The following is a 23,612-nucleotide window of genomic DNA, read 5'->3' on the forward strand; positions in this document are numbered from 1 at the left end:
AGTGCTTTATAATATGTCCTGCAGTGTTCTAAAGCCTTGCATTCATTAGCACATGCAATCTTTACAGAAACCCCATGAAGTAGGTAGTGTTACTCATTTTGTAGACAGGGAACCCAACGGAAGCTTCTAGATAGGTTAAATAATAGTCAAAGGTCGCATCACTAACCATTAGTCCAGCTAGAAGTCAGACCCAGGGAGTCATCCCAGAGCCTGTGTTCTCAACCCGCATCCCCATACAGAGTAAGGGTAGGTAGAGTAGACGTCTGAGAGATTCGAGTCTCATGTTCCAGTGGGTTCATGGGAGGGAAGATAACAGTGTGGTGGAGAAGCAAGGGAACGGAAGGTTTTGTGGAGGAATGATACAGGAAGACTATTAACTCTGAACCTCAATTAGGCAAATTCTAATCTCCCCCAAAAAGAACTATATTCTTCTCATTGACAGACCTATACCAAAAAAAAAAAAAGTACTCAATTACTTTTTCTATTTCATCAATGAGAAATATGTGGACATTTGTTTTTTTCTCTTGTTTAAGTTCTTCAATTTTCCCTCTTGGACCACAAAGCCTAAAATATTTGCTGTCTGACCCTTCAAAGGAAAAGTTCGCTGACTCATATCCTGGAGAATATAGAACCTTGGAGCTGCAATGAAATGTGACTAGAAAGGCTGGCTCCATTGGGGCACCTGGGTGGTCCAAGCAGTTAAGCATCTGACTCCTGATCTCAGGGTTGTGAATTCAGGCCCCACATTATGAAGGGAAAGAAAGGGAAGGGAAGGGAAGGGGAGGGAAGAGAAGGGGAGAGGAAGGAAGGGGAGGGGAGGGGAGGGGGGGGAGGGGAGAGAGAGGGGGAGAGAGGGAGAGAGAGAGAGAGGGAGAGAAGGGAGAGAGAGGGAGAGAGAGAGAAAGAGAAAAGAAAGAAAGAAAGAAAGAAAGAAAGAAAGAAAGAAAGAAAGAAAGAAAGAAAGAAAGAAAGAAAGAAAGAAAGAAAGAAAAGGGGGCTACATTTACATGGTAGTGAATGATGTGAATGCAATAGCCTCTAGTTCTTAGAGTTTGGAAAGTATGACCTTGAACTTCAGGTTTCTTGATGACCCCAGCCACTGCCTCACTCCTGACTAGCTGGTGACTGGGTGCAAGCACTTCATCAAGGACTACCCAGTGGTGTCTACTGAAGATGCCTTAGACCAAGATGACCAGAAAGCTTGCAGGTAGTATACAGGTTGTAGGGGATGGTCTCACAGCAACCAACCCAAAACGGATTACTAAGCCTATGGACAAGAAGGCCTGCAACTACCTTCTGCTTAGAGTGAATCAGAGACCAGTGACAGAGAATCTTCAGGAATGCAAATTGGCTTAGCCCAAAGGATGGGGTGCCATGTTTCCCACTGTGCTAGGGCAACTGAAGGTACTTTTATTGCCAGACTCATAGTGATGATCTGCACTGGATCAACAAGGCCGGGTCCCTTGCCCATCTGAGCACTTGGTCAAGTACAACGAGCTCCATGGAGGAGGAGATGGACAGCAAAGCTTAATTTTCTGGCAACAAACTCAGGAAGCTCCTGGGCAAGAGAGCCCCCGAGCCATTCAAACACTGGTCAACCGGTAGAACCTCTGCTCCTGTTCTAATCACAGGTGCTCAAGGATCAAGACATGAACGCTTTGGAGGAGTCTTTTCTTCTCTGGTCTCGATAACGTTCTGCCTCCTTACAACTGCCACATCAAAAGCCAGGCTTCTGATACATGCAACTACATGGAGGAATCTGAAAACATTATACTAATTGAAAGAAGCCAGATACAAAGGACAAATATTATATGATTCCATGCATATAAAATATCTAGAATGGGGGCGCCTGGGTGGCGCAGTCGGTTGGGCGTCCGACTTCAGCCAGGTCACGATCTCGCGGTCCGTGAGTTCGAGCCCCGCGTCGGGCTCTGGGCTGATGGCTCAGAGCCTGGAGCCTGTTTCCGATTCTGTGTCTCCCTCTCTCTCTGCCCCTCCCCCGTTCATGCTCTGTCTCTCTCTGTCCCAAAAATAAATAAAAAACGTTGAAAAAAAAATTTTTTTTTAAATAAAATATCTAGAATGGACAAATTCACAAAGATAGGAAGTAGAGGGGCGCCTGCGTGGCTCAGTCGGTTAAGCGACTAACTTCAGCTCGGGTCATGATCTCACAGTTTGTGAGTTCGAGCCCCATGTCGGGCTCTGTGCTGACAGTTCAGAGCCTGAAGCCTGCTTCGGGTTCTGTGTCCACCTCTGTCTCTGTTCCTCCCCTGCTTGCACTCTGTTTCTCTCTCTCTCTCTCTCTCTCTCTCTCTCTCTCTCTCTCAATCTCTCTCTCTCTCAAAAATAAATAAACATTAAAAGCATGTTTGGGGAAAAAAAAGGAAGTAGAATAGAGGTTGTCAAGGGCTGGGAGGAGGAGGGATTGGGGAGATATTGTTTAATGGGTACAGAGTTTCTGTTTGAGGTGATAAAAAAACAAACAAAAACCTGTTTCTGTGTGAGGAGAAAAATAGTGCTGATGGCTACAGGATTTTGTGAATATACTAAGGCCACTGAATTGTACACTTTAAAAGGGTTAAAATGGGAGTTTTATGGGAGCACATTTTAGCACAATAAAAATATTTTTTTTAAGAAACCTGCTCTTGAACTCTGTAGGGAAGCCCTAGCTCGGTCCCTGTGATTGATCCCAAATGATTCATCCCTTTCATGACTGTCCTCCCAACCATGCGTCTGTGGAGCCATATACTTATAGTGTGTCCCTTGGATGTCAACAAGTAGGAACCCCAAGTGGTTTTAAGGAAAAATTAAAAAACAACAACAACAACACATTTAATATCCTCCCAAAACTCTGAAGGAAGAACCATCTGCAAATTCATGAATTATGCTTTAGTTTAATCTTTTATTCTCAAGACTAGTCAATTGCTTAAGTTGGGTCTAGACTCTTAATTAAAGCTGACAGTTTGTTTACTGAGCCTGACTCTCCAGTGAAAAACAGAGAACACAGGAGATTCTCACACAGCTACAAGACCCCAACATGCCGGGTGTTACCTTACCCAGAAACAACTGGGCTTGGGTGAAGAGGCAACACAGAAATGCAGTTTTCAGGTTTGCTAATTGCTTTTCACTAAAAACAGAGCTAACTGTGCATGATGTATTTTTTTAATATGCCATTTTGATGTATTGTCTTAGTTGACCACATACACTGTACTCAGAGCAAGTATTAGGTCAGTGGTGGAAGGGAGATCACTGTGCTAAAATGTAGAGCTTTAAAGCAGTCAATCTCTATTGTCGCTGTGGCTGAGAATATTTAGCAGGGTCAAATGAACAGTGGTTATTACTAGTATTATACCTTGTTTTATAGGGTTCTTTATGTGTGCGGAGTGCTTTCCCATATATTTTCTCCTTTGCATGATCTAAGCGCCTTTGTTTCTATGACTTAAGCACACTGTGAATTATCTTTAGCAAACCTTTCCCACTTGATCACCTTCTTATGTCACTCACCCAAGCAGATATCAGCATTCCCCTAGCATAAGGAATGTAAGCTTATTTTAATAACACTGAAGGCAAAACCTAATGAGGAAAAAAAAAATCCCTTCTTAATTCATGTGGTTCTTGTTGAGCCAAAAATCTGCAGTCTGTTTCTTTGAATGTCTGTCCGCCCCATTCTATGGACATGTGAGAGGCAAAACTATGTCTGGTACAGGTGGAAATAATATGCAGGAACACAGTGTGCACACTGAAGAGAAGACTTTGGAGGAAAAGTCCCACTAAATCTTGAAGTCAGATTTGATTCACTGAGCCCCAGTTGGGTAAGGCTGTGAAGGTGAACAAGGCAGGATCCCCCCGTTTTAATATAGGTTTTATTATTATTTAGATATGGTCAGGCCAACAGATCAGGGGACAACTGCCATTAAAAAGATACTGGTTATACTCCTAGACCCCAAGAGGAGAGGACATGGTGCACCATGCAGGGCCACATGGACGAGTGCCAGGTCACTCAGGAGGCAGGAAGATGGGGAAAACTGTGGACAAGAGCCTTTACTGTCATTCTCACCAGAAGGAAGAGTGAGGCAGGGCAAGCAGGCTGAGGGTTGGCTAATTTGAATAATTTCGGCAAGCTCTGGGACATAAGGGCTGTCCTTAGAATCTGACACCTAGCTCTGGGGTAGTTAGGGCAGGGGAATAGTAGCCCAGAGTATGAGACTCCAGTAAGGGAGGTGGCAGGGGTGTGGGCTCCAGATTGGTTGGTTTGCACTCCCAGGTGAGTTGTTTACTGTCCCTAGGAATTGGCTAACCCTGGGAGGGGCAGTCCCTCCAGAATCCACAAGACCTCAGACATCAAAGCATCAGAATACAGAAAATAAAAGATGTGGTTAATGCATGCCCTCCAGGGGCTTACATTCTAGTGTGGTGAGCCACCAAGAAAGCTGCAACCAGGACCAAATCTCTAGTCCCTGATTTCAACTCTACGAAGAGGAGTTTAGATGATACAAATGAGATTTTTTTTTTAAAGCCTCCCATCTGTGAGTCCATGATATAATTAAATACGGAACTAAGGTGACAAATGCTATAAGAGAATTGAATGCTCTGGGAGAAGGAAAAGATGGTGGAGAAATGAAAATGGAGATGGTTCAGAAGGAAGGCGCAGGCATTGGCTTGGGGGTTAGCATGGGAAGGTGATGTGGATGGGCTGGCTGGTGGGGGATTCATCTTCCCAGGGGCACCAGGCAGAAAACAGGAGTTAGAGCAGAGATCCTGAAATGGAGACAATTTGGCCCCACGGCCCCAGGGGACATTTGGTGATGTCCAGAGACATTTGGGGTTGTCAAAGCTTAAAGGGTAGGGCGGGAGGCCTGCTACTTGCCGAAAGTGATGGAGGCCAGGATGCTGCTAAACACCCTACCCCAGAACCCGCCAACAAAGAAATATCCCAACCAAATGTCAACAGTGCTAAAGCTAGGAAGACCTGAGGTAGAGGAAGGCTTGGTAGAAAGAGTGCATGGAGGTGTGGTGCCACGTTGGCAAATCTGGGTGCCACTCAGCACCTGGCCTGGAGGCAGGTGAAGAGAAAGACCAGGGGCAGCTGTTGTCTGGCATATGGCCCTCTCTAAACTCGGGTCACATTAAACCAGAGGGTTCATACAGACAGTGCTCTCTCACCTGGTGCCTGCTTCCATTTCATGAAAGACACTGTGCATGGAGTTTGTTGAGGACTGTTTTTTGTACAAGCAGAGTTTTACATTTTTATGAAGTCAAATCTGTCTTGTATTTCCTCTCATGATTTCTTCTTACCCTTCTGAATGTAAAAAGTCCTTCATATACACTCTTCATACCTCAACAAGTATATGATAAATATTCTCTTCCTTTTTCTTACCAATTTCTTATGGGATACCCTCCTTAAATATGTAACTATTCAATTCAGTCTTTCCCAGAGGGTGCTATAAGTATTCTTGGGGATAATGTAAGATGCTTCTAGGAATTCCGTTGACAAATACTTTTGTGTTAATGATTTTGTGTTGTCAAATAGATATATAACCATCATATCAAACCTGTATTTTCACAGATGGCATTGCTTAGGATAAGGAGTTTTTAAAGATGAGTCCATTTTAAAACTTAAGTACATAATGGTGTGAGTGATAAACAAAATCCAGCAAACTGGTGATAGGGGTATGAGAATGGCTGAAGTTTAGGAAACACTAGTTAAATCACCTGAAATTTATTTCACGGTGTAGAATAGAGCAACACTCAACTGACTTCCCTCCACCTCACCTCCTGGTTGTTAACCAACTACTCTGAACCATTTATTGAATTTCTCATTGATCATGATTTTTTAAAGTCGTAAATCAATTCTTATATGTAGCCTTTTTGGATGATCTTTTTTGTTCCATTAACATTTCACTAGTCGAGCTATTACCACAGTTTGAATTACTGCATTTGACTTAATATCTGGCCATGCAGGTCTCCTCTCCCCACAAGGAGTACTGATTTTGAGGACGGGGGTCAGGGTGGGGGTGTGAAAGGTCAGTGACATGTGGACAGCAGTACACCCAGGAAAGCCCTTGGGGTTTGACCTGAGTAGCTATAGTTACAGGGCCAGAGCCCTGAGTTACAAGGACCAAAGATCTGTCATCCCAGGGAGAAACCAGGAGGAATAAAAAGGAAATATGAGACCTTGATTTAAAATGTGAAGAACAAATGATATTCCATGTAATCAAGAACCAGACAGGAAGTGATGAATGAAATCTGAGACCCGAGGGAAGAGCTGGGAGGAGGCTCTGGGTAGGACATAGCACACTTCCTCTTGTCTGGCTGGCTGTGAAGTAGGAGGACATTGCCATTGCCAAGTAATGCTAAAAAGACATTTCAGTCCATCAGGAAAAGCCAGGTATGTTTTCACAGACACACACACACACACACACACACACACACACACACACACTTATACCTACAGATATGCTAGCCCTAAAGAAAGTAGACAGAAAAATTCAGATGTAAAGCCAGCATAGAGATAGGCATTAACATCCCCTGAAGAGTTCTCATTAAATCATAGGATCCCTCGAAACACAGAGCTTTGCTAGTAATTTAATCATTTCTTTGGATTGTACCAACACCCTGACCAAAAAGCTAGATGGAATTTTAAAAAAATGAGAAAAGTATGAAGAAATAGCTCTTCAAACCACATAGCCTATATAGATCAGTGGGGAAAAATTGTTTAATTTAATAAAAATAACTCATCTCACAACTTTTTAAAAACACACACAGAGCGCAAAGTGGACTAGGTACCGGGGATGGATTCATCTGTTCCCTGGCCCATTATGATCGCAAAGCGGGGTGAAACTTCATGGCCTGAGAGTCCCCTGAGAATGGAATTTTCCAGAACTGAAGGGATCATGGGGCTAGAAAGGGCCTTAGAAAGCTTCTATTCCAAAACTTGATATGCCAGAAGAAGCAAAGGACTCCATTATTCCCCCCAGCTCCTGCTCCCCCCACAAAGTGACACCACTTAGTATTTTTTCTGCCAGCAAAAAGCAAATCATTATTACATTCGGTTGGAGGCAATGACTGAGTCGATCACTGCTGCCTCTGTTGAACTTCTGGTGTCTCAGTTTTGGAAAGAATGTGATGGACAACATCCTAACACATGTGAGTGAGAGCAAGAGAAGACTAGGGGCAGAGGCTGAATCATGCTAGCGTGAATGCCAAGCCATGCTGCGTCATACTAGAGCACATGCTGAGTCATGATGAGTCATGCTAGAAAGATGCTGAGTCAGGATGAGTCATGCTAGAACAGATACTGAGTCATACTAGAGCACGTGCTGAGTCATGACGAGTCATGTTAGAGCACATGCTGAGATGTACCTGTCCTGTGGGATTAACTACTGGAGATTAATCTCAGAGGAGTTTGTCTCAAGAGTCAAATGAGAGTCTCAAGTGGAAATCTTTGTGCGGATTCAAACAGTGTTCAAGTGGGAAGCAGGGAGGATCTGGGAGGCCTCATTCCCTGAAAAATGCTTGGGTTTGTAGCTGGGCCAGGATGTTACCCATTCTGGAGAAGCCAAAGTAAGATCTCCTTCTCCCTCTGTAGTTCTCCAGGCGGGCTGCAGGATCTCCTGGTGATTGAAGAGGGCTTTACAAAGAAGAGCTGGGTTTATAAATAATGCATTTCCTTTGTCTTGCAGGGATTCTGGAGGCAGAGGTACAATCAGATCAGCTGTGAACAGCTTACATAGCAAATCTAATAGGTTTGTAAATTAGATTTTGTGTTCATTTGTTTTTGCTGTAAGGCAGCTATTAATCTGCTTCTCCTCTTTGCTGGATGGTGCCCTTCTTCCTTAGCGAATAGATCTGTTTTGTTTCACTTTGGCTTTGCATTTCCCTAATCACTTTTGGGGAGGAGCTGTCGATAGAAGAGCCCATGAAATGGCCCAAGGTCTAGAGGCTTCAGAGGTGGAAAACCGAGATGGGTAAGCGCTGCTTTCTGGAAAAGAGCCCACACTCTTTGGAGCACTTGAGCCGTCAATGTGCTTATTCAGAAACTTGGCATTTTTGCTGAACGGTGGAGGCTCTGAAGAGAATCCGGACTTTCACTCCATTTCATTGTGGTAGGTGGCTTGTCCAAGAGATTAAGACAGAAAATAAAACATTCGGGAACTTCACAAAGATCTCTTAAAATTTTTAGGGAGCCCACTCAGTAATGTTAACCTTGATTATTGAATGCACAATCTAAACTCTCAAAAAAGCATTTTCTCCTGTGATGATCCCTGGCCAGGGGCAGCTGGGTATGGAGGCGTGAGCACATGTTTTGTAAGCCAACAGACTCACACTGGCCACTGGCTATGGTTGGACCATGCCTCTGAGTCCTCATTCTCCATTAATGACAACTGCTCCATAGCTCTGACTTACAGTCTTAGGAGCTCCAGCTAAAGGAACGGTAGAAGGGAGAAAGGAATGCCAAGTTACTTAACATAGACAACCACTACTGAAAATGAAGGTCTTGCTTTACTTCCTGGTGGTCAGTCTTGGAATGAGAGACCTAAATTATTTAGAGCAGGGTCTGTTATTTGCTCTTCCGTAAATTTTTTTAGGTCTCCTGACCCTATTAGACCTATCAGTTGTGTCCCTCCCCGACCCCACATGATTCAGGAAACTGACCCTCTCTCCCTGATGTCATTGCTTCTGGATATCTAATGACCCCTTAACCACCTGGGAGCTACAGATGAAGCTTATACTGTGCCTGGTAAAACGCAGAAATAAAAAAGGAGGCCATGCGACCCTAAGTTCCTCTCTCTTCTACTGTGGAAAGATGTCCCCTATTGGAGAAAAAAGATCTTGCCCCCCGAGGGGGAACCCCGTGCCCCATGGTAACTTCAGGGTGGAAGAACCTTTCTTGAAATAGCATGAGAAGCGGGAAGAAAAGTCTTGGGAGCCAAGCAGACCTGGATTCAGTCCCCATGCTTGTTAGCTGGGGCTGTGGGCAAATGATCTCTCCCCTCTGAGCCTCAGTTTCCTCACTCAATTAGAACAACCCACCAATCCAGGTGTGTTGGTGCAACATACAGCATGTAAACCAGTGAGCTGAAGTGGCTCCTGGGGTCACCTAATCCATCCCCTCGATGTTATAGAGAAGAAGGCAGAGGCAAGAGACCCGAGGTGACTTGACCAAGTTCCCCAGCTCAATAGCCACAGAGCCAGGTTTAGTCCAGGAAGACCATGGCCGGTGGTGGTAGATGATGTCCCCTCTGAAGTTTCACTTGGAAGTGGAGACAGAAACAGAACATTACCCCCAGCCACGCCAGTGTTTATCTCCTTCCCTTTATTGCCTCCACCACACTGTGTCCCAGAGAAGCCTGGAAACTCCTTCTGGAGTGTTCCAAGCAAATCCCCAGGGCAAGCAGCCATGACAGATCCCTCTGCAGATCCCTCTTGCCTGAGATAGCCTGGGGTCACCCAATGTGCCCCAGCTTCTGAGGAGCTTCACCTTAGACTGAGTCCACTTTAGGCCACAGATGCCAGGTTCTAGTCACCTGTTACTGACGAGAACATCAGCTAGCCTCTTAAGAAGACAACTCCCCATCACAAGTAGTCAAGTGTTTCTATCATAGATACCGTCTGATGTAAGCTGCAGTAAAGCTTGGGCTCTTCGGGTGTGACAGCTGAAGCTGTGGTCCCAAGTGTCACTGCTCCTGCCTGTGCCCTGTGCAGAAGTAGGCTGTAGCAAAGGTTGACAGCCACAAGCAGCTCCTGCTGGAACCTCATGAGAGTGCAGTCAGTGACAGGTGCAGGTGACACCACGGTCCTCACTGAATTCCAGAACCTTAGAAGTGGATATCTTCCTCTTCCACACCTTCTTTCTATAAGTGGGCAAACTGAAGCTCAGAGAGGTAAAGTGGTTTACCCACAGTCACACAGCCTGTGAAATCTTTTCACTACGCCTTCTGCTCCCTTTCATGAAAACAGCAAAATTTCCAAGGGTCGGGTCTTTGGTTTCCTTTTCTAGTCCTCTGCAAAAGTTACATATGTTTGAATCCAGGGCCAGCTGTATCATCCAGAGGAGTCAGGAATATAGAGAAATGGAGGTGTGTGGGGAGAACGTGCAGAGAAAATTTGCACCCCCAACTTCTCTACCTACAAAAAGAAAAATAGAGCATTGACTGTATACCTCCTTAAAAGGCCTGCAGCTTTTTTTAACTTAAGTGCTCTGAGATAGACGCTGAGGACATAGATGTTTGGTTTGAATTTTTTTTTAATTTATTTATTTTGAGAGACAGCGTGCACGAGCACAAGTGCAAGTGAGGCAGGGCAGAAAGAGAAGGAGGGAAGGAGAGAGAGAGAGAGAGAGAGAGAGAGAGAGAGCAGGTGAGGGGCAGATAGAGAGGAAGAGAGAGAATCCCAGGCAGAGTCTGGGCTGTCAGCATGGAGCCCAACATGAGGCTCAATCCCACAACCGTGAGATCATGACGTGAACTAAAATCAAGAGTCGGACGCCTAACCGACTGAGCCACCCAGGCACCCCTGGTTTGAATTTTTTAGAGCTCCAAAATTTGGCATCACAAACCCACTTGTTCTAAGTGGGAGAATCCATTTAAGTGGGAGAATCCACAGCAAAGGAAATTCTGCATTTGTACATATCCGACAGAGGCAGGCTGGCTACCACACTGCCTTTAGAGATGTAATTGTAACCTAGTTTCTTAGAAACCTACTAGCATAGATTGCAACCCTCAGAATTCAAGTGGGTCCGAAATGCCTGGCGTTCCAGCGTCAGGCGGAAAGACCGTGCGCAGCCAGAATTGTGATTTGCCCCGAGGCAGGCAGGGCCAACCAGCTCCTTCACACATCCAGGCTCCCCCCAGAGTGAAATTCAAACTCAAATTCAACAAATGGTTATTTATTGAGCACCTGCTATGTTAGACCATCGGGGAATAAAGAAATGAATGAGGGAGCTCCCCTGCTCACAGCCTAGTGGGAGAGACAGACCCAACACCGATAACTCTGGAACAAGGCGGATGTGTGAGGTGGCATCGGAGAGTACAAACGAGGCAGTGATAAGATAAGGAGGAGGTGAGGGAAGCCGCAGGCTGCATCTCATTCCCCTGGCATGAGCTTTTGTTTTCTCTTTATTAAGTTTGCAGACCATCGTATAACACCCAGCTGCTAATGCAACTGCGGAGTTTCACAAAAGTAACTCGAGAGAAGACGTATTACCATTCTGACAGTGACAGCTAGATCTCCCTGGGAGGAGACGGTGGGGAGGAGGGTGGGGAGGAAGATAGTTTTAATACCCCCTCCCTGTCTCCAAAGCGTAAGGAGCTTATACCTAAGGGAGAGAGCTCGGGCATTCCAGAGGATAAATAGACTTCCTTCTCTTCTCAGGTAATAACCTCAATTTTGCTCTCCCGAAGTTTACATCCAAGCCCGTGCAAAAACAAAACTATTAGACTTGTCATCGGCATGCTAACACATCATGTCTACCCTCTTCCTTTTTCTCCCCCCCCCATCCAGAGCTGAAGTTGTAATAAATGGTTCCTCGTCGCCAGCTGTTGTTGACAGAAGTAATGAAAGCATTAAGCACAACATCCAGCCCGCCTCGGCCAAGTGGAGGCACAACCAGACGCTGTCTCTAAGGATCAGGTAGTGGTAATTACCAATAGGACAAGAGACAGACCTGGCCTTCTTCAGCACAAGCCAGCAAATTGCCACTCTCCATCATCTAAAGAAGTCAGGATAGAAATAAAATGTTTACCTCCCGCCGAGGCAGGTGTCATCTGTAAGCGATCAATTGGAAATAAAAACCCGAGACAAGCCGAGCCGGCCAGCACGTGTTTGCAGCGACCAGGGCCTGAGAGGGGGCAGAAGCACCCAGCTAGGGTCCTGGGTCTGGAAGGAGTGAGGCTCTTGGGCCAGCAGCAGCAGGAGCCTGGGGGCTAGAGACCACAGGCAGGAGTCCTTCTCTGGCAGGATATGTCTCCTGCTTGGGCCAGTCTGGCACCCGTGGCCCCCTTTCTGTGCATGACCCAGAATGACGCGACACCTGTTTGCCAAGGGAGAAGGCTGCTTAGCCAGAGAGAGCAGCTCTTGTCCAGCACTTGGACCGCGTGACTCTGACGTAGCCATGACTGACCCAGCAGAGGGTGGTCAGTATAACCCCAGCATCGTGCTGGGGGCCCAGGGTGCTAACGTGAATCAGACATGCTAGCAGGGAGACACAAATGTCAGACAGGACGGGGCCACGTGACGTACACAGATGGTGTTGCTTCTCATCAATAGGTGGAAATACAGAGATCGTGCTGAGAAGAGAGCACACTTCATTTTGTAAGGGAGCTGAGAGGGATAGCAGAGAAAGGAGCAAAGTGTTTTGAGCGGTAATTAGGGGTTTGCCAGGCATGCCAAGCTGCGTCCCGCTTGCACACAGGCTGACTTCCGCTATTCGCGCTCAGTGCCTCTGGAGCTCTAAGTAGGAGGTAGGGGATACGGGTGGTGAGGTGGGCACAGTCGCCTGGACCAGACAGGGAAAGCCTCAACTCTGGTGGCCAACCTTCCCAGGCCTTCCGCCATGGGGAGGGAGAACAGGGGGCCCAGCTACCCAAAGTGTCACCACACAGAGCAGAGAGGGGGGCCCCTTCCAGGTAGGCTCATTGTCAAAATGGAAATGCCCCCACCCCGTAGCTCTCAAGGTTTTGTGTGGGGACATGAGAGGGTGTCGGGGCTGGAGAGGCCTGAGACCCAGATGGCAGCTGAGAAGCCATCTGAAGGAACGGACTTCTGCTGCCCCCAATCTGCCACCCTCACCAGTGCCCCTCCTGGGGCCCCCTGGGTGGACCAGCTGCAGGCCTTCCTCACTTGCCCTTGGATCAGTCAGTGAGAACAGCTGTGACAGTAACCAGTAACCAGTAACCCTAACACTTGGGGGCTTCAAACAATGGGAATGTATTCTCTCCGAGCTCTGGGGCTAGAGTTCCAAATGCTCCCTCTGCAGGCCCTGGGGAGATCCTTCTTTGTCCCTTCCAGATGCTGGGAGGGTGGGGCAGGTGAAGGTTCCAGCCCTTTCTCACCCTGTGGCCTCATCACTCCAATCCCTGCCTCCATGTCACATGGTCTTCTTCTCTGTGTCTGTGTATTTCCCTAGCCTGCCTCTCGTACAGACACTTATCACTGGATTTAGGGCCAGGTAATCCAGGACCATCTCAAGATCCTTAATTTCATTATCTGCAAAGATGCTCTTTACAAATAAAGCCACATCACAGGTTCTGAGGGTTAGGGACCAGACATATATTTAGCGGGTGGGCACTGTTCACCCACTGCACCACCTATGAGTGAAATCCTTTCCCTGGCCCTTTCTCGGCCACTGCGTAGAGAAATGGACACTATACACACACACACACACACACACACACACACATACACACACACACACACACACACGCCTCGCTTTCAGAGAAGACCAGACCATGGGAGCCTACACACAGCCACCCTGGCAGGAGCAATGTGCCTTCACCAAGGGGGAAAAGAATTTCCTTTAACTTCCTTCAATTAATCACCAAAATTATTCTTAATAAAAGATGCTGGGAGTGATTTGGAATGATGTTTAATAATTGATAGTAATTTCTCGTAATTAGTTATAAATTAATTCACTCACAGAGGTGTTTATTTATGGACTTTCTGGGGGGCTCTCCTTAGTTTTAAATACTGTGGGGTAAGTGACTGCAGAGGCTGTAGCAATTTCCATACTGTGTCAGTTTGCCAAATTGTATAATCCTTGGTAAAGGGCAGGGTGGTAAATAAAATTAATGCCTCTGTTTCCTATCAAGAGATACAAATTATTCAGCAAAGGGTGTCTCCCCTGCATGATGGCAAGAGTTCCCGGTCATTAATCAGGAAAGACTAGCAGAGAGGTGGTGCCCTGCCAAGCATTCTAGTTACTCCTTGGCTATTCCAGAGGTTCCCAACCCTGGGCACATGCTGGAGTCACCTGCTGAGCTTTGGGAAGCATGCTGGGACCTGGGCCACTCTTGGAGTTGGGATTTCTCAGGTGGGATCCCAGAACTTCTGAATTCTTTATAGTCCCCTGAGTGACTGAGTGGGCACCCTACTGGGATGCACTGCAGGTTGTAAATATCTCACATCTCACAGGCTCTCAGGCATCAGAGTTACCATCTGCACAATGGGGCAACCATCTTGCAAATTCTCACCTTTGCCAAGTGCAGGAAGGCTCTATCCCTCCAGTGTTCTGTGGAAAAGAAGACTGCCATCACTGTATCTATTCTAGATAGGGGTTTCCTGTAGGAAATGAAGTGCATTTAGGCTAGTGTGGGTACCAAGTTTCTTTCTATTACTTGAATCATTTCTTTTTTTTTTTTAATGTTTATTTATTTTTGAGAGAGAGAGAGAGAGAGAGAGAGAGAGCGCACAAGCAGGGGAGGGGCAGAGAGAGGGAGACAAAGAATCTGAAGCAGGCTCTAGGCTCTGAGCTGTCAGCCCAACGCAGGGCTCAAACTCACAAACCACGAGATCATGACCTGAGCTGAAGCCAGACACTTAACCAACAGAGCCACGCAGGTACCCCGACTTGAATCATTTCTAAAGATCTTTTGGGAGATTTAGACAGTTCTTCATGTCACTGCAGCTTCCCCCCCCCCGCCCCCCACCTAGGATCCCCTACCTTGGCCTGAGTGGTTTCAGTAAATCTCCCCAGGTGATTCTAAGAGGACATCTATCCTTTTTCTGACCATCCCCCGTTCCAACTGTGTACTTTGCCAGACGATTCTAGAACTTTCATCCTAGAGCCTAGAGAGCTGTCATTTGCTCACCTTTGTTCTGAAACAGCACAAAGGAACTTGCTCGGAGGGGCAAGACAGGTATCAATATTTACAAACTCCAAACTAGACAGCAGTGGGTTCAGGCAGCACACTGCGTGGAATGGACCGGCTCAGGGACATCAGGCGGCATGCTCAGTCTCTCAAAGGGAGAGCAGCTGACGCACCTCACAGTATCCATTCCCACTCACCCCATAGGAAACCCTTCGCGCAGAGAAGAAAACAGACCACTGAGGAGTGAGGGACAGGTGCCATCCTGGTTCAGGACCTCCTGTCAGATGATGGCCCCGAATCCTACTGAGAAGAGAGTGTGATGTATGCTGACCGCTGTCTGGGTTTATCCGAGACACGGGTTCCCTGCCACGTGGGATTTTCAGTGATAAACGCAGGTCCTGGGCAAACCAGAGCAGTAGGTCACCCTTCCTTCCAGGGCCTTCTGTGATGAGCTCACAGTGTGTCCTAATGGAGTCTTTTCTCTGGGCAGTTATCACCTCTCACAGGAAGAGGGCGTAACCACAGCAACCAGACTGGCCACGCCCGTTGTTGCCTCTGGGTCATTTCTGATACTCCCCACCTGGAACCCATTCTCAGAGGGCCTCCGAACTCAGCTTCACCCGGGGGCTGGCTGCAGCAGGCCACAGGGTGACACAGGACTGGGAAAGCCGGGTTGCAGGGCAGAGGGCAACTAGCAACAGGACAACAGGAAGACCTTTTCTTCATGTGTATTTGGTGTTTGTAGGAAGCAGATCTTGAAGTTCTTGGACGCTGAAAAGGACATTTCTGTCCTCAAGGGGACCCTGAAGCCCGGAGACATTATTCATTACATCTTCGACCGTGACAGCACAATGAACGTGTCCCAGAACCTCTACGATCTGCTCCCCAGAACGTCTCCGCTGAAGAACAAGCACTTCCAGACTTGTGCCATCGTGGGCAACTCGGGGGTCTTGCTGAACAGCGGCTGCGGGCAAGAGATTGACACGCACAGCTTTGTCATAAGGTAACGGCTGCAGGGGCTCTGGGCCCAGAGCGACAGGCAGGTTGAAGTTGAGCCTGACCACTTGTCCCAGTGTCTCTGCAACCAGAGACACTGCTTGGGTTTGTCCCCATTCTCAACCTTGTGCATTAGAATTTCTTCAGGTGCCTTTAAAAGTCCTGGTGTCCAGACTGCACCCCAGTCCGATTAAATCAACCTGAAGGGTCAGGGGCATGTGGCCCAGAATGCTTCTGGTGAACAGCCAAGGTTGAGAATCTCTAATCGGACACAGAGGTAGGCAGACTATGGCCCACAGCCTGCTTTTGTCAATAAGGTTTTACTGGAACACAGTCATGCCCATTCATTTTCATATCCTCAATGGCTGCTTTCTCTCTGCAAAGTTAGATTAGTTGGGCAGGGTTGAAGAGTTGCAACAGAGAGAGCATATACCAGAAGCCTTTATATCAGGTCCTTACAGAAAAAGTTTGCTGAGCCTTAGATAAAGCCCGGGCTGACCAGTTAGTTGGTTCACGTTTGCAAATCTCTTTTAAGTATTCGTGAAGGTGGTGCTCTGCTCGTAACTATTATTCTGCAGTCAAAATCTGGAAAGTGAAGGGGCGACAGAGAAACTTGGGCTTCAACTTGACCATCATTCTGCTGAAATATCAGCTCTCATTGTTCAGTCTCCGGGGACACATTTGGACACAGTTGCCAGTGGCCCTGATACCTGACCCCCAACCCAGACAGACTTGGAAACAAGGCCTTGCTGTCCTCTGGTCAGAAGTAGGGCACACAGAGCCTCGAGTTTCGTCCCCAAACAGTGCCCCAGCCCTGGCAGAAGTGCGTACGGCATCTCACGTTTCCTTCGGGGCTGTCCTGATGCAAAGAGAGCCTTGTCCTGAGGCTTTGGGAAATGGCCTTTATCACAGAATTCCCTGGGCCTCGGGACATGGGATTTTAGCAGGTGTGTTTCCTCCTGCGTCCACTCTCATGGAAGAGCCACCGCAACCTAGCAGCCGAACTTGTGTTAGTGTCCCAGGCTTTGTCTGTGCCTGGCATAGCCAGTGGCTCAGTCCTTCCGGTCTAAAGACTCAGGGACAGAGGGGGAGAAGAAGGCAGGCAGAAAGCGGAGCAAATGTCTGACAGAAGCCGAAGGAGGGTCGGGGGGAGCAAAGGGGACAGAGGTGTTAAAGGTGCAGGCGGAGGGTAAAAGCAGGGGTGCCAGGCAGCATGGAGGGAGGCCTTTCTGATTTGGTGTCACACATATAAGCCATGCCTTTGTCACTAGTTTTGATGACGAGGTTTCCCTCTCTGAACTAGCCCTGCCCTAGCAACTTCCAAAGGCAACGGCTGATTCCAGCCAGAACTTTCCCTTGTGGGCACTGACACAGCAAGATGAGCAGTGTGGCGTCAGAGTCCCGTCTTGGCTCTGTGGCTCATTTTTGTCACACGACTCGGGAGTGTGTCACTGCCCTTTCTGGACCTCTGTTTCACCCTCTGTAAATGGAGCGGGTTGGACTGGTTGTCTTTGAGGTCCTTCTGTTAGGAATACCGGCTGTGCTCTGGGCCAGACCCAGCAAACTTTGACCTTCACAGGAGCCCCCTGAGCTTATTCCAAGGGCAGAGTCATCCAGTCTGGGGCGGGGCCTAAGACCATGCATATCTAATGCCCTCCCTGCTGCTGTGCGGGCTGTACTTGGAAAGCCATGCTTTGCCTCTCCCAGGGGTCCTGTCCACACCTGTCCACACGTGCTTAGAAAAGAGGGAGCTGAAGCACCAAGGAGAGAGCGCCTCAGAACAACGCACAGTTGTCCTTCGAGCTTTACACTCTGCACGTGGCTCTCACACACCTGTGTGTTTGGGGGGTGGACTTGAGTGGTCTTTTAGGACAAGATCACAAAGCTGTTCCGGGTACAGACCCCTGCTGGTGCCGAGTGGCAGCACTGGCTCCTCCGCCCCAGTGGGGCCATTCCTCTGGGCTCTTCCCATCTGGAGGATCATCCGTGTCCTCCCCCGGGGGGATGCCACAGGCCAAAGGCCCCATAAAGAGTAAACGGGGTGTGATGCTATGGCCACTGCCTGAGTTGGCTTTTGTGAGTGTGCCTGGGCCATGTGTCCCACAACAAAGCACAAGTGTTCATCTCCCCGCTGCCTTTCCCTTGGGGTGCAGGGAGGTCACCCCACAATTCCACACCGTCTCTCCTGTACCATTTGCCTCTGCAAATGAGAGCTCTCCGTGGACCCTGTGTCTCCACCCCACCTGCCTCACACTGACCATGAGCTCCCCTAAAGCGGACTGCTTGTGTCCATCCCTGAATGCCAGCCCAAGCCTGTGCCTGGCATAGACGAGGGGCTCGGGCTCAGGTTCGGAGCAGCTTCGCTGAGAGAACAGATGCCCGGAGGGTTCTGATGGGATGTTCTTTGTCTCCATCAATTGAAGTCTTCAATCACTTTGCCTTGCTCTGTGTCATTTGGGCCCCTCTTCTGCATGGGAGACAACAAGACCTTGCCCCCTCTCAGAAAACTCAACACCGAACCATGGGAAGACACCCCCATGCAAAATGCAATGAGGTTGCAAAATACGCAGCCTCCTGGGGGACCTGAGGGCAGGCTTCTGGAAGAAGGTGGCTGAGTTTAGCACATGAAAATGGTGAGCATGAGGACGTAGTGTGAGGAAAGCCATGGAAGCAAGAAGCTAGACTCATGGATCATGGAAGCTGGTGCCTGAGTGAGCCTACGTTGTCTCGGGTGTGGCTGGGAAATGGGGCCAGACAGGAGGGCTGGTCCCCACAGGGTCCCCGTGAGCCTGCAATGGCAGGTTGAAGAGACTACCTAACTCAGGGTCATATATGTACAGAGTATATTCCCAGATGTTTAGGGATCAAAACTTCACTGTTTGCTCACATTCACATGTGTGCGCATGGACACACACACACACACACACACACACACACACACACTTTCAATAGGGAGAGTCTTATGAACAAACGCCCTTTCACAGATAAATCCCCATCATTATCATCATGCTCATTAGTTACTTAGCATACACCAGGTGCAAATCTATGCACTTCATGTTTATTAACTTATTTTATTCTTGCAACAACCCTGTCAGGAATGTTCCATCTTGCGCTGGCTTTTGCAGGGAGGAAATTGAGGCTGAGAGAACCAGAGGTCGATGGCACACTCGGGCCAGGCTCAGGCTGTGGGCCTCACCCTGTGCCTGTGGACATGCCTGTTTCTGGAATGGATGGACTCTTGTCCAGCCCACCCACAGCCCACCCAGAATTTGCTTTGGGAGGCCGGGCCTGCTGTGGGATAAGATAGAGCTGAGCAGACTTACTCTAATGTCTCCATCATCCTCACTCAAGAAGTGGCCCTGAGACATGGTCATGGGAAAATCCTGGCCTTTGCAGCCTTTCCCTCTCTCTGGAATACCTTCCATTAGCCGGGTCCCATGTTGAATGAGGTTGGGAGCCTGCCCCAGGGAGGTTGAAGCCCCAGGGCTCCCCAGAGTCTATCGCACCTTACTTGGACGATATCCCAAGTGACCAGTATTGTAGCTGGGTAAGGACTTCTGTGGTTCCTCTCCCCTAACCACCCCAGAAGCCTCCTGGGGTCAGGCTCCACATCAGTTCCTCCTTTGCCTCTCCCACAGCCCTCACTGGCCCACGACAGACTCAGTACACCTGAACTGCACTGAGGCCCCTGCTCTCAGGACCTGGTGGTTGGCCTGGAAGAGGCCCCAGGCCTTCAGGAAGCCCTTAGAAGCCTGGTTCAGCTGGGCTATAGGACAACAGGGGTAACTGTCTAACTGGTGGACATGATGAGATGCTCTGTTCCTCTAAGGTCTGCAGCAGGGGCCCCTGAAGGTGTCTCAAGTCAGTTCTGCCCCCTTGCAATGTGTAACCACAGTCAGCAATAGCAAGGCCAGGGTGGGAATGGGGAGAGCGGGCATTTTAGGGGGTCTAGTCTGAGCAGCAAACAGGCTTTTGAGCCCAACACACCAGAGACTGAATCCTGGAGATTCCCTTACTAGCTCTGGGACTCTGGCACATTCTGGGCCTTGTAAAGTGAGGGTGATTAATACTGAGCCAGAATAAGATGAGCAGACCTGTGTTAAAGGACTAGGGGCTGGCAAACACCCGGAGCCCCAGGATGTTAGTTTTCTTTCTGATGATCCTACTTTTTCTCCCCAATCGTTGAAGGAAGAAAGTCCTGGCTTGAAAGGAGGGAAAGTGGTGTCTCTCTGGATCTCATCATTTGGCAATGACCTGTGACCCTGGTCTTCACGTCTCCAGCCTCTGTTCTATAAATACTTACTCTAATTTCTCAGACTTAACTCCACTGGTCAAAGGGCTCCTCCACCAACAAATCTTCCAGGCAGACAGCAGCAAGGCCTCCCCAGCAGTGCCCTTGGCCACCCTAGTCTGATCAGCTTGCATCACAGGCAAGAAGCCCCAGTGTGCACATGCAAGCTGGACCCGTGAAGGTGGGAGAGTTCCCCACAAAGCAGGCCTCTGGTGAGATATCAGAGGCCACCCACCCAGAGTCCCAGGCTTGTTCAGCAAGAGATTGCAATGGCCTTTTAGTTTGTCCTCCTAGATACAATTCCATCCACTCTAAATACCTGTACAACTTCATCTTATTGTTGTCTAGCTATTGCCTAAAATGCAAATCTGTTACTCTCCTGCTCGGGAATCTTCAGTGACTCCCTATTGCCCTTGGAGCCAAATCCCTGACATATAGGCCCTGCTGACCTCTCTAGATTCATCTCTTCCACACAATATGTCCCAGAAGGCAAATCGCTTGCCTTCCCCTTAATACCCACACTGCTCCACACCTCTATGCCCTTACATACATTTCTTGTGCCTGCAATGCCAGAGCCTGATGTTGCCCAAACTGCCTGGTTATAAGAATTACCTGAAGAGCTTGTAAAAATAAGTATCAATTCCTAGGCTCACCTGCTGAACCTGGATGCCCAGGTGAGAAACACAGTGAATCTGTATTTTTAACTACTGCCTGAAGTGATTCCTCTGCTCGGGAAAGCTGGAAAAACACTCTTCTAACTGCCTCATCCACAAATGGACTAATGCTCACCCATCCTTCTAGATTTCTCTCAGTGGTTACCACCTCTGGGAACACGACCAAACATTCCTCCTTCCCATACTAATATGGGAATATTAATAGGCCAATAGTTTGCATTTACTGAGATCTTGGTGTGGTCCAACAGGGTCCTAAGTACTCGATATGCAATGACTCCTTTAATCCCTGGAATGGGGTGCTGTTGCAATCTCTATCATAGCTAAAGAAACCGTTGGGCATATTCCTTAGCTGTAGGGAAAGCTCTTAGGAAGCACAGAGAGGTTGAGCAGGTTGCCCAGAATCACACAGGTAAGAAGTAGGAGTGTGCCTTCAGAGCCCTCACTGTTACCTAACGTGGCCAGGTCACACCTGCAACAGCATGGTCATCTTGTGAGCTGAGGGTGGCTTGCTTGCCTCCTTCCTCTGCTACATCCTCAACTCCAGAAGGCAGGCACTGTATAGCCCCAGGGACCAGCAAAGTTGTATGTGCGTGGTAAGAGCCTAGCAAATACGTGTGGCAGGGAAGAAGGAGCACGGGTGACAGGAGGGGCGGGTGGGTGCTGGAAGATGCCCTGGGCCTTTGGGGATGAGGAAGAGGTGAGGGGAGGCAAAGGTTGGACAAAATGAAATACAAGCAACAGCGTCTCATCTTGCCCCAAAGGACCATGATGCTTTTCTCCCTGGCAGGTGCAACCTGGCCCCCGTGCAGGAATATGCCCGGGATGTGGGGCTCAAGACAGACCTGGTGACCATGAACCCCTCCGTCATCCAACGGGCCTTTGAGGACTTGGTCAACGCCACTTGGCGGGAGAAGTTGCTGCAGCGACTGCACAGTCTCAATGGCAGCATCCTGTGGATTCCCGCCTTCATGGCCAGGGGCGGCAAGGAGCGCGTTGAGTGGGTCAACGAGCTCATCCTGAAGCACCGCGTCAACGTGCGAACTGCATACCCCTCTCTGCGCCTGCTGCACGCCGTCCGCGGGTGAGCGGCCTCTCCCTGGGGGTGGGGGCCGTCACCGAGTATGACAGGTGCTTGGTGGGCAATACTCCTTTCCCAGATGCATTTCCATTCCAGCTTACCCCCCTCGCTGGTTGTAGGACCTCAGCACGTCCCCGGCCTTTCTGAGCCTTCCCACCTGGAGGAAGGAGGGGCGCTGGCAGGTGGGTTCCATCTGGCATGCCAGTTTTGACCAATCGGTAGTGCCGGCCTGGAGAGCTGTGTTGAGAACGGTCCTCCCCTTGCTGCTGCGCGAGTGACAAACCATGAAGGGCAAGGATGGAAGGAGGAACATGTGTTGGAAGCTCTTGCAATAGTTTGGGTTGGGGCTGACTGTGGCTTTGACTGGGACAGTGGTGGCAGATAGGCAACAGTTGGCTCAGATTTGCTGAATACTTTGGAGGAGAGGCAGCAGGATTTTCTGGTGGGTTCTGCTTAAGGACTTCCAGGGTGTGAGAAAGAGAAACATCCAGGATGGCAGTTAGGATTAGAGCTTGAGCAGGTGGATGGACAGTGGCACCATTTTCTGTGAGTGGAGAGCTGGGGAGAACCCCATGCATGCCTGGGGGTATTGAGGAAGAAGGATTTGGGGCATATTAAGCTTGAGATGCCTGTTACAAACATGCCCCTGCACACTCCTGACCTTGCAGTTTGGGTCAGGCCCTACAACCAGATGCCCATCCAGTCACATGGCAGGGAGTTCACTGTCCTGCTCTGGGCATAAGCGAGCCCCTTGTACAGACCCCCTGTGAAATTGAAATGCTCTTTACTGGGGCCTGAGCATAACTCAGTGTGACCCTGGGAAACTCTCTAGCCAATCAAAGGACTCTTGCTGTCCTCACCAAGGTGACCCCTGAGGCACCCAAGCCTGTGAGCAGCTCTGGTCTCTTTAGGGTGGGTGTCAACACAGAAACCCATTGCCCCCCAAAAAGGCCTAAAGAGACATTCAGTAAGAGGCAGCCATGCTCGTGGCTGATGGAGCAGAGTGACTCCTGATGGACACAGGGCTCACTGGGGCCACATCCCTTATCCTGGAGGTTCACCTGTCAGGCCTTCCTTCAGCATCCACTTCACCCCTGTCACAGCGTGGGTCTTGCCCCCAGAAACCCCCATCTCTTGGATTTAGGTTCCAGGCCTTAAATGTTGCCTCTTCCTGGAAGGAAGAAATTCTTTGCCTGGTTTGGAGGTCAGACGGGATAAGAAAAGAAGAAGGACTGCCCCTTGGTAAAGAGAAACAGTCCCTTAGACAGGGAAAGGGCCACTACCTGGAAGAGACGTACACAGCCAGAGCTATTTCCAGCTATAATTGACTCACTTTCATCTGTCAAAATAGCATTAAGCACCAGTAATAGGCCCTTTAAACAAACAGGCTGTTAATCCTGGGATGGCAACATTTTCTCTTGCAGCAACTCCCGGGAGGAAATCCTGCAGGAGAGAGAACAGGGCAGCCTTCTGCTTTTAGCAAGGAAAAGAGGTGGGGGGCGGGGGGCGGAGAGGGCTTCAAGGGCCTTGGAATGGATTTCTGCCAATGAGCCTCTCCCTCTGTGGGGTCTGGGGTCCAGGAGGGCGTTACAGGAAAGGTGGGCAGCATCTGTAGTGAGAGGGAGGGCTTGCCTTGGACTTACTTGGTGGGAATTTACCTGGGGTTTGCTTCAAGAGGAGGAGCGGGCTGGTGGGGGCGGGGGGCACGTGGAAAAAAGCCACAGGAGAAAAGACCAAGGGACCACAGAAAAGATGGCTGAAGAGGA

At 48.9% G+C, this 23,612-nt stretch overlaps 1 protein-coding gene across 1 annotated transcript in view; it reads left to right on the forward strand.

Annotated features, from left to right (window-relative positions):
• The window catches only part of ST8SIA2 (ST8 alpha-N-acetyl-neuraminide alpha-2,8-sialyltransferase 2), a 67,922-nt gene that overhangs the window by 25,515 nt on the left and 18,795 nt on the right, over window positions 1-23,612 (forward strand). The window contains exons 2-5 of the mRNA XM_043554760.1: window positions 7,683-7,745; window positions 11,503-11,631; window positions 15,553-15,810; window positions 21,556-21,849. Of these exons, the coding sequence (XP_043410695.1) occupies window positions 7,683-7,745; window positions 11,503-11,631; window positions 15,553-15,810; window positions 21,556-21,849 (744 nt within the window). The remainder of the gene's footprint in view (window positions 1-7,682; window positions 7,746-11,502; window positions 11,632-15,552; window positions 15,811-21,555; window positions 21,850-23,612) is intronic.

Source organism: Prionailurus bengalensis, chromosome B3 (assembly GCF_016509475.1).
Source record: "Prionailurus bengalensis isolate Pbe53 chromosome B3, Fcat_Pben_1.1_paternal_pri, whole genome shotgun sequence".
NCBI lineage: Eukaryota > Metazoa > Chordata > Mammalia > Carnivora > Felidae > Prionailurus > Prionailurus bengalensis.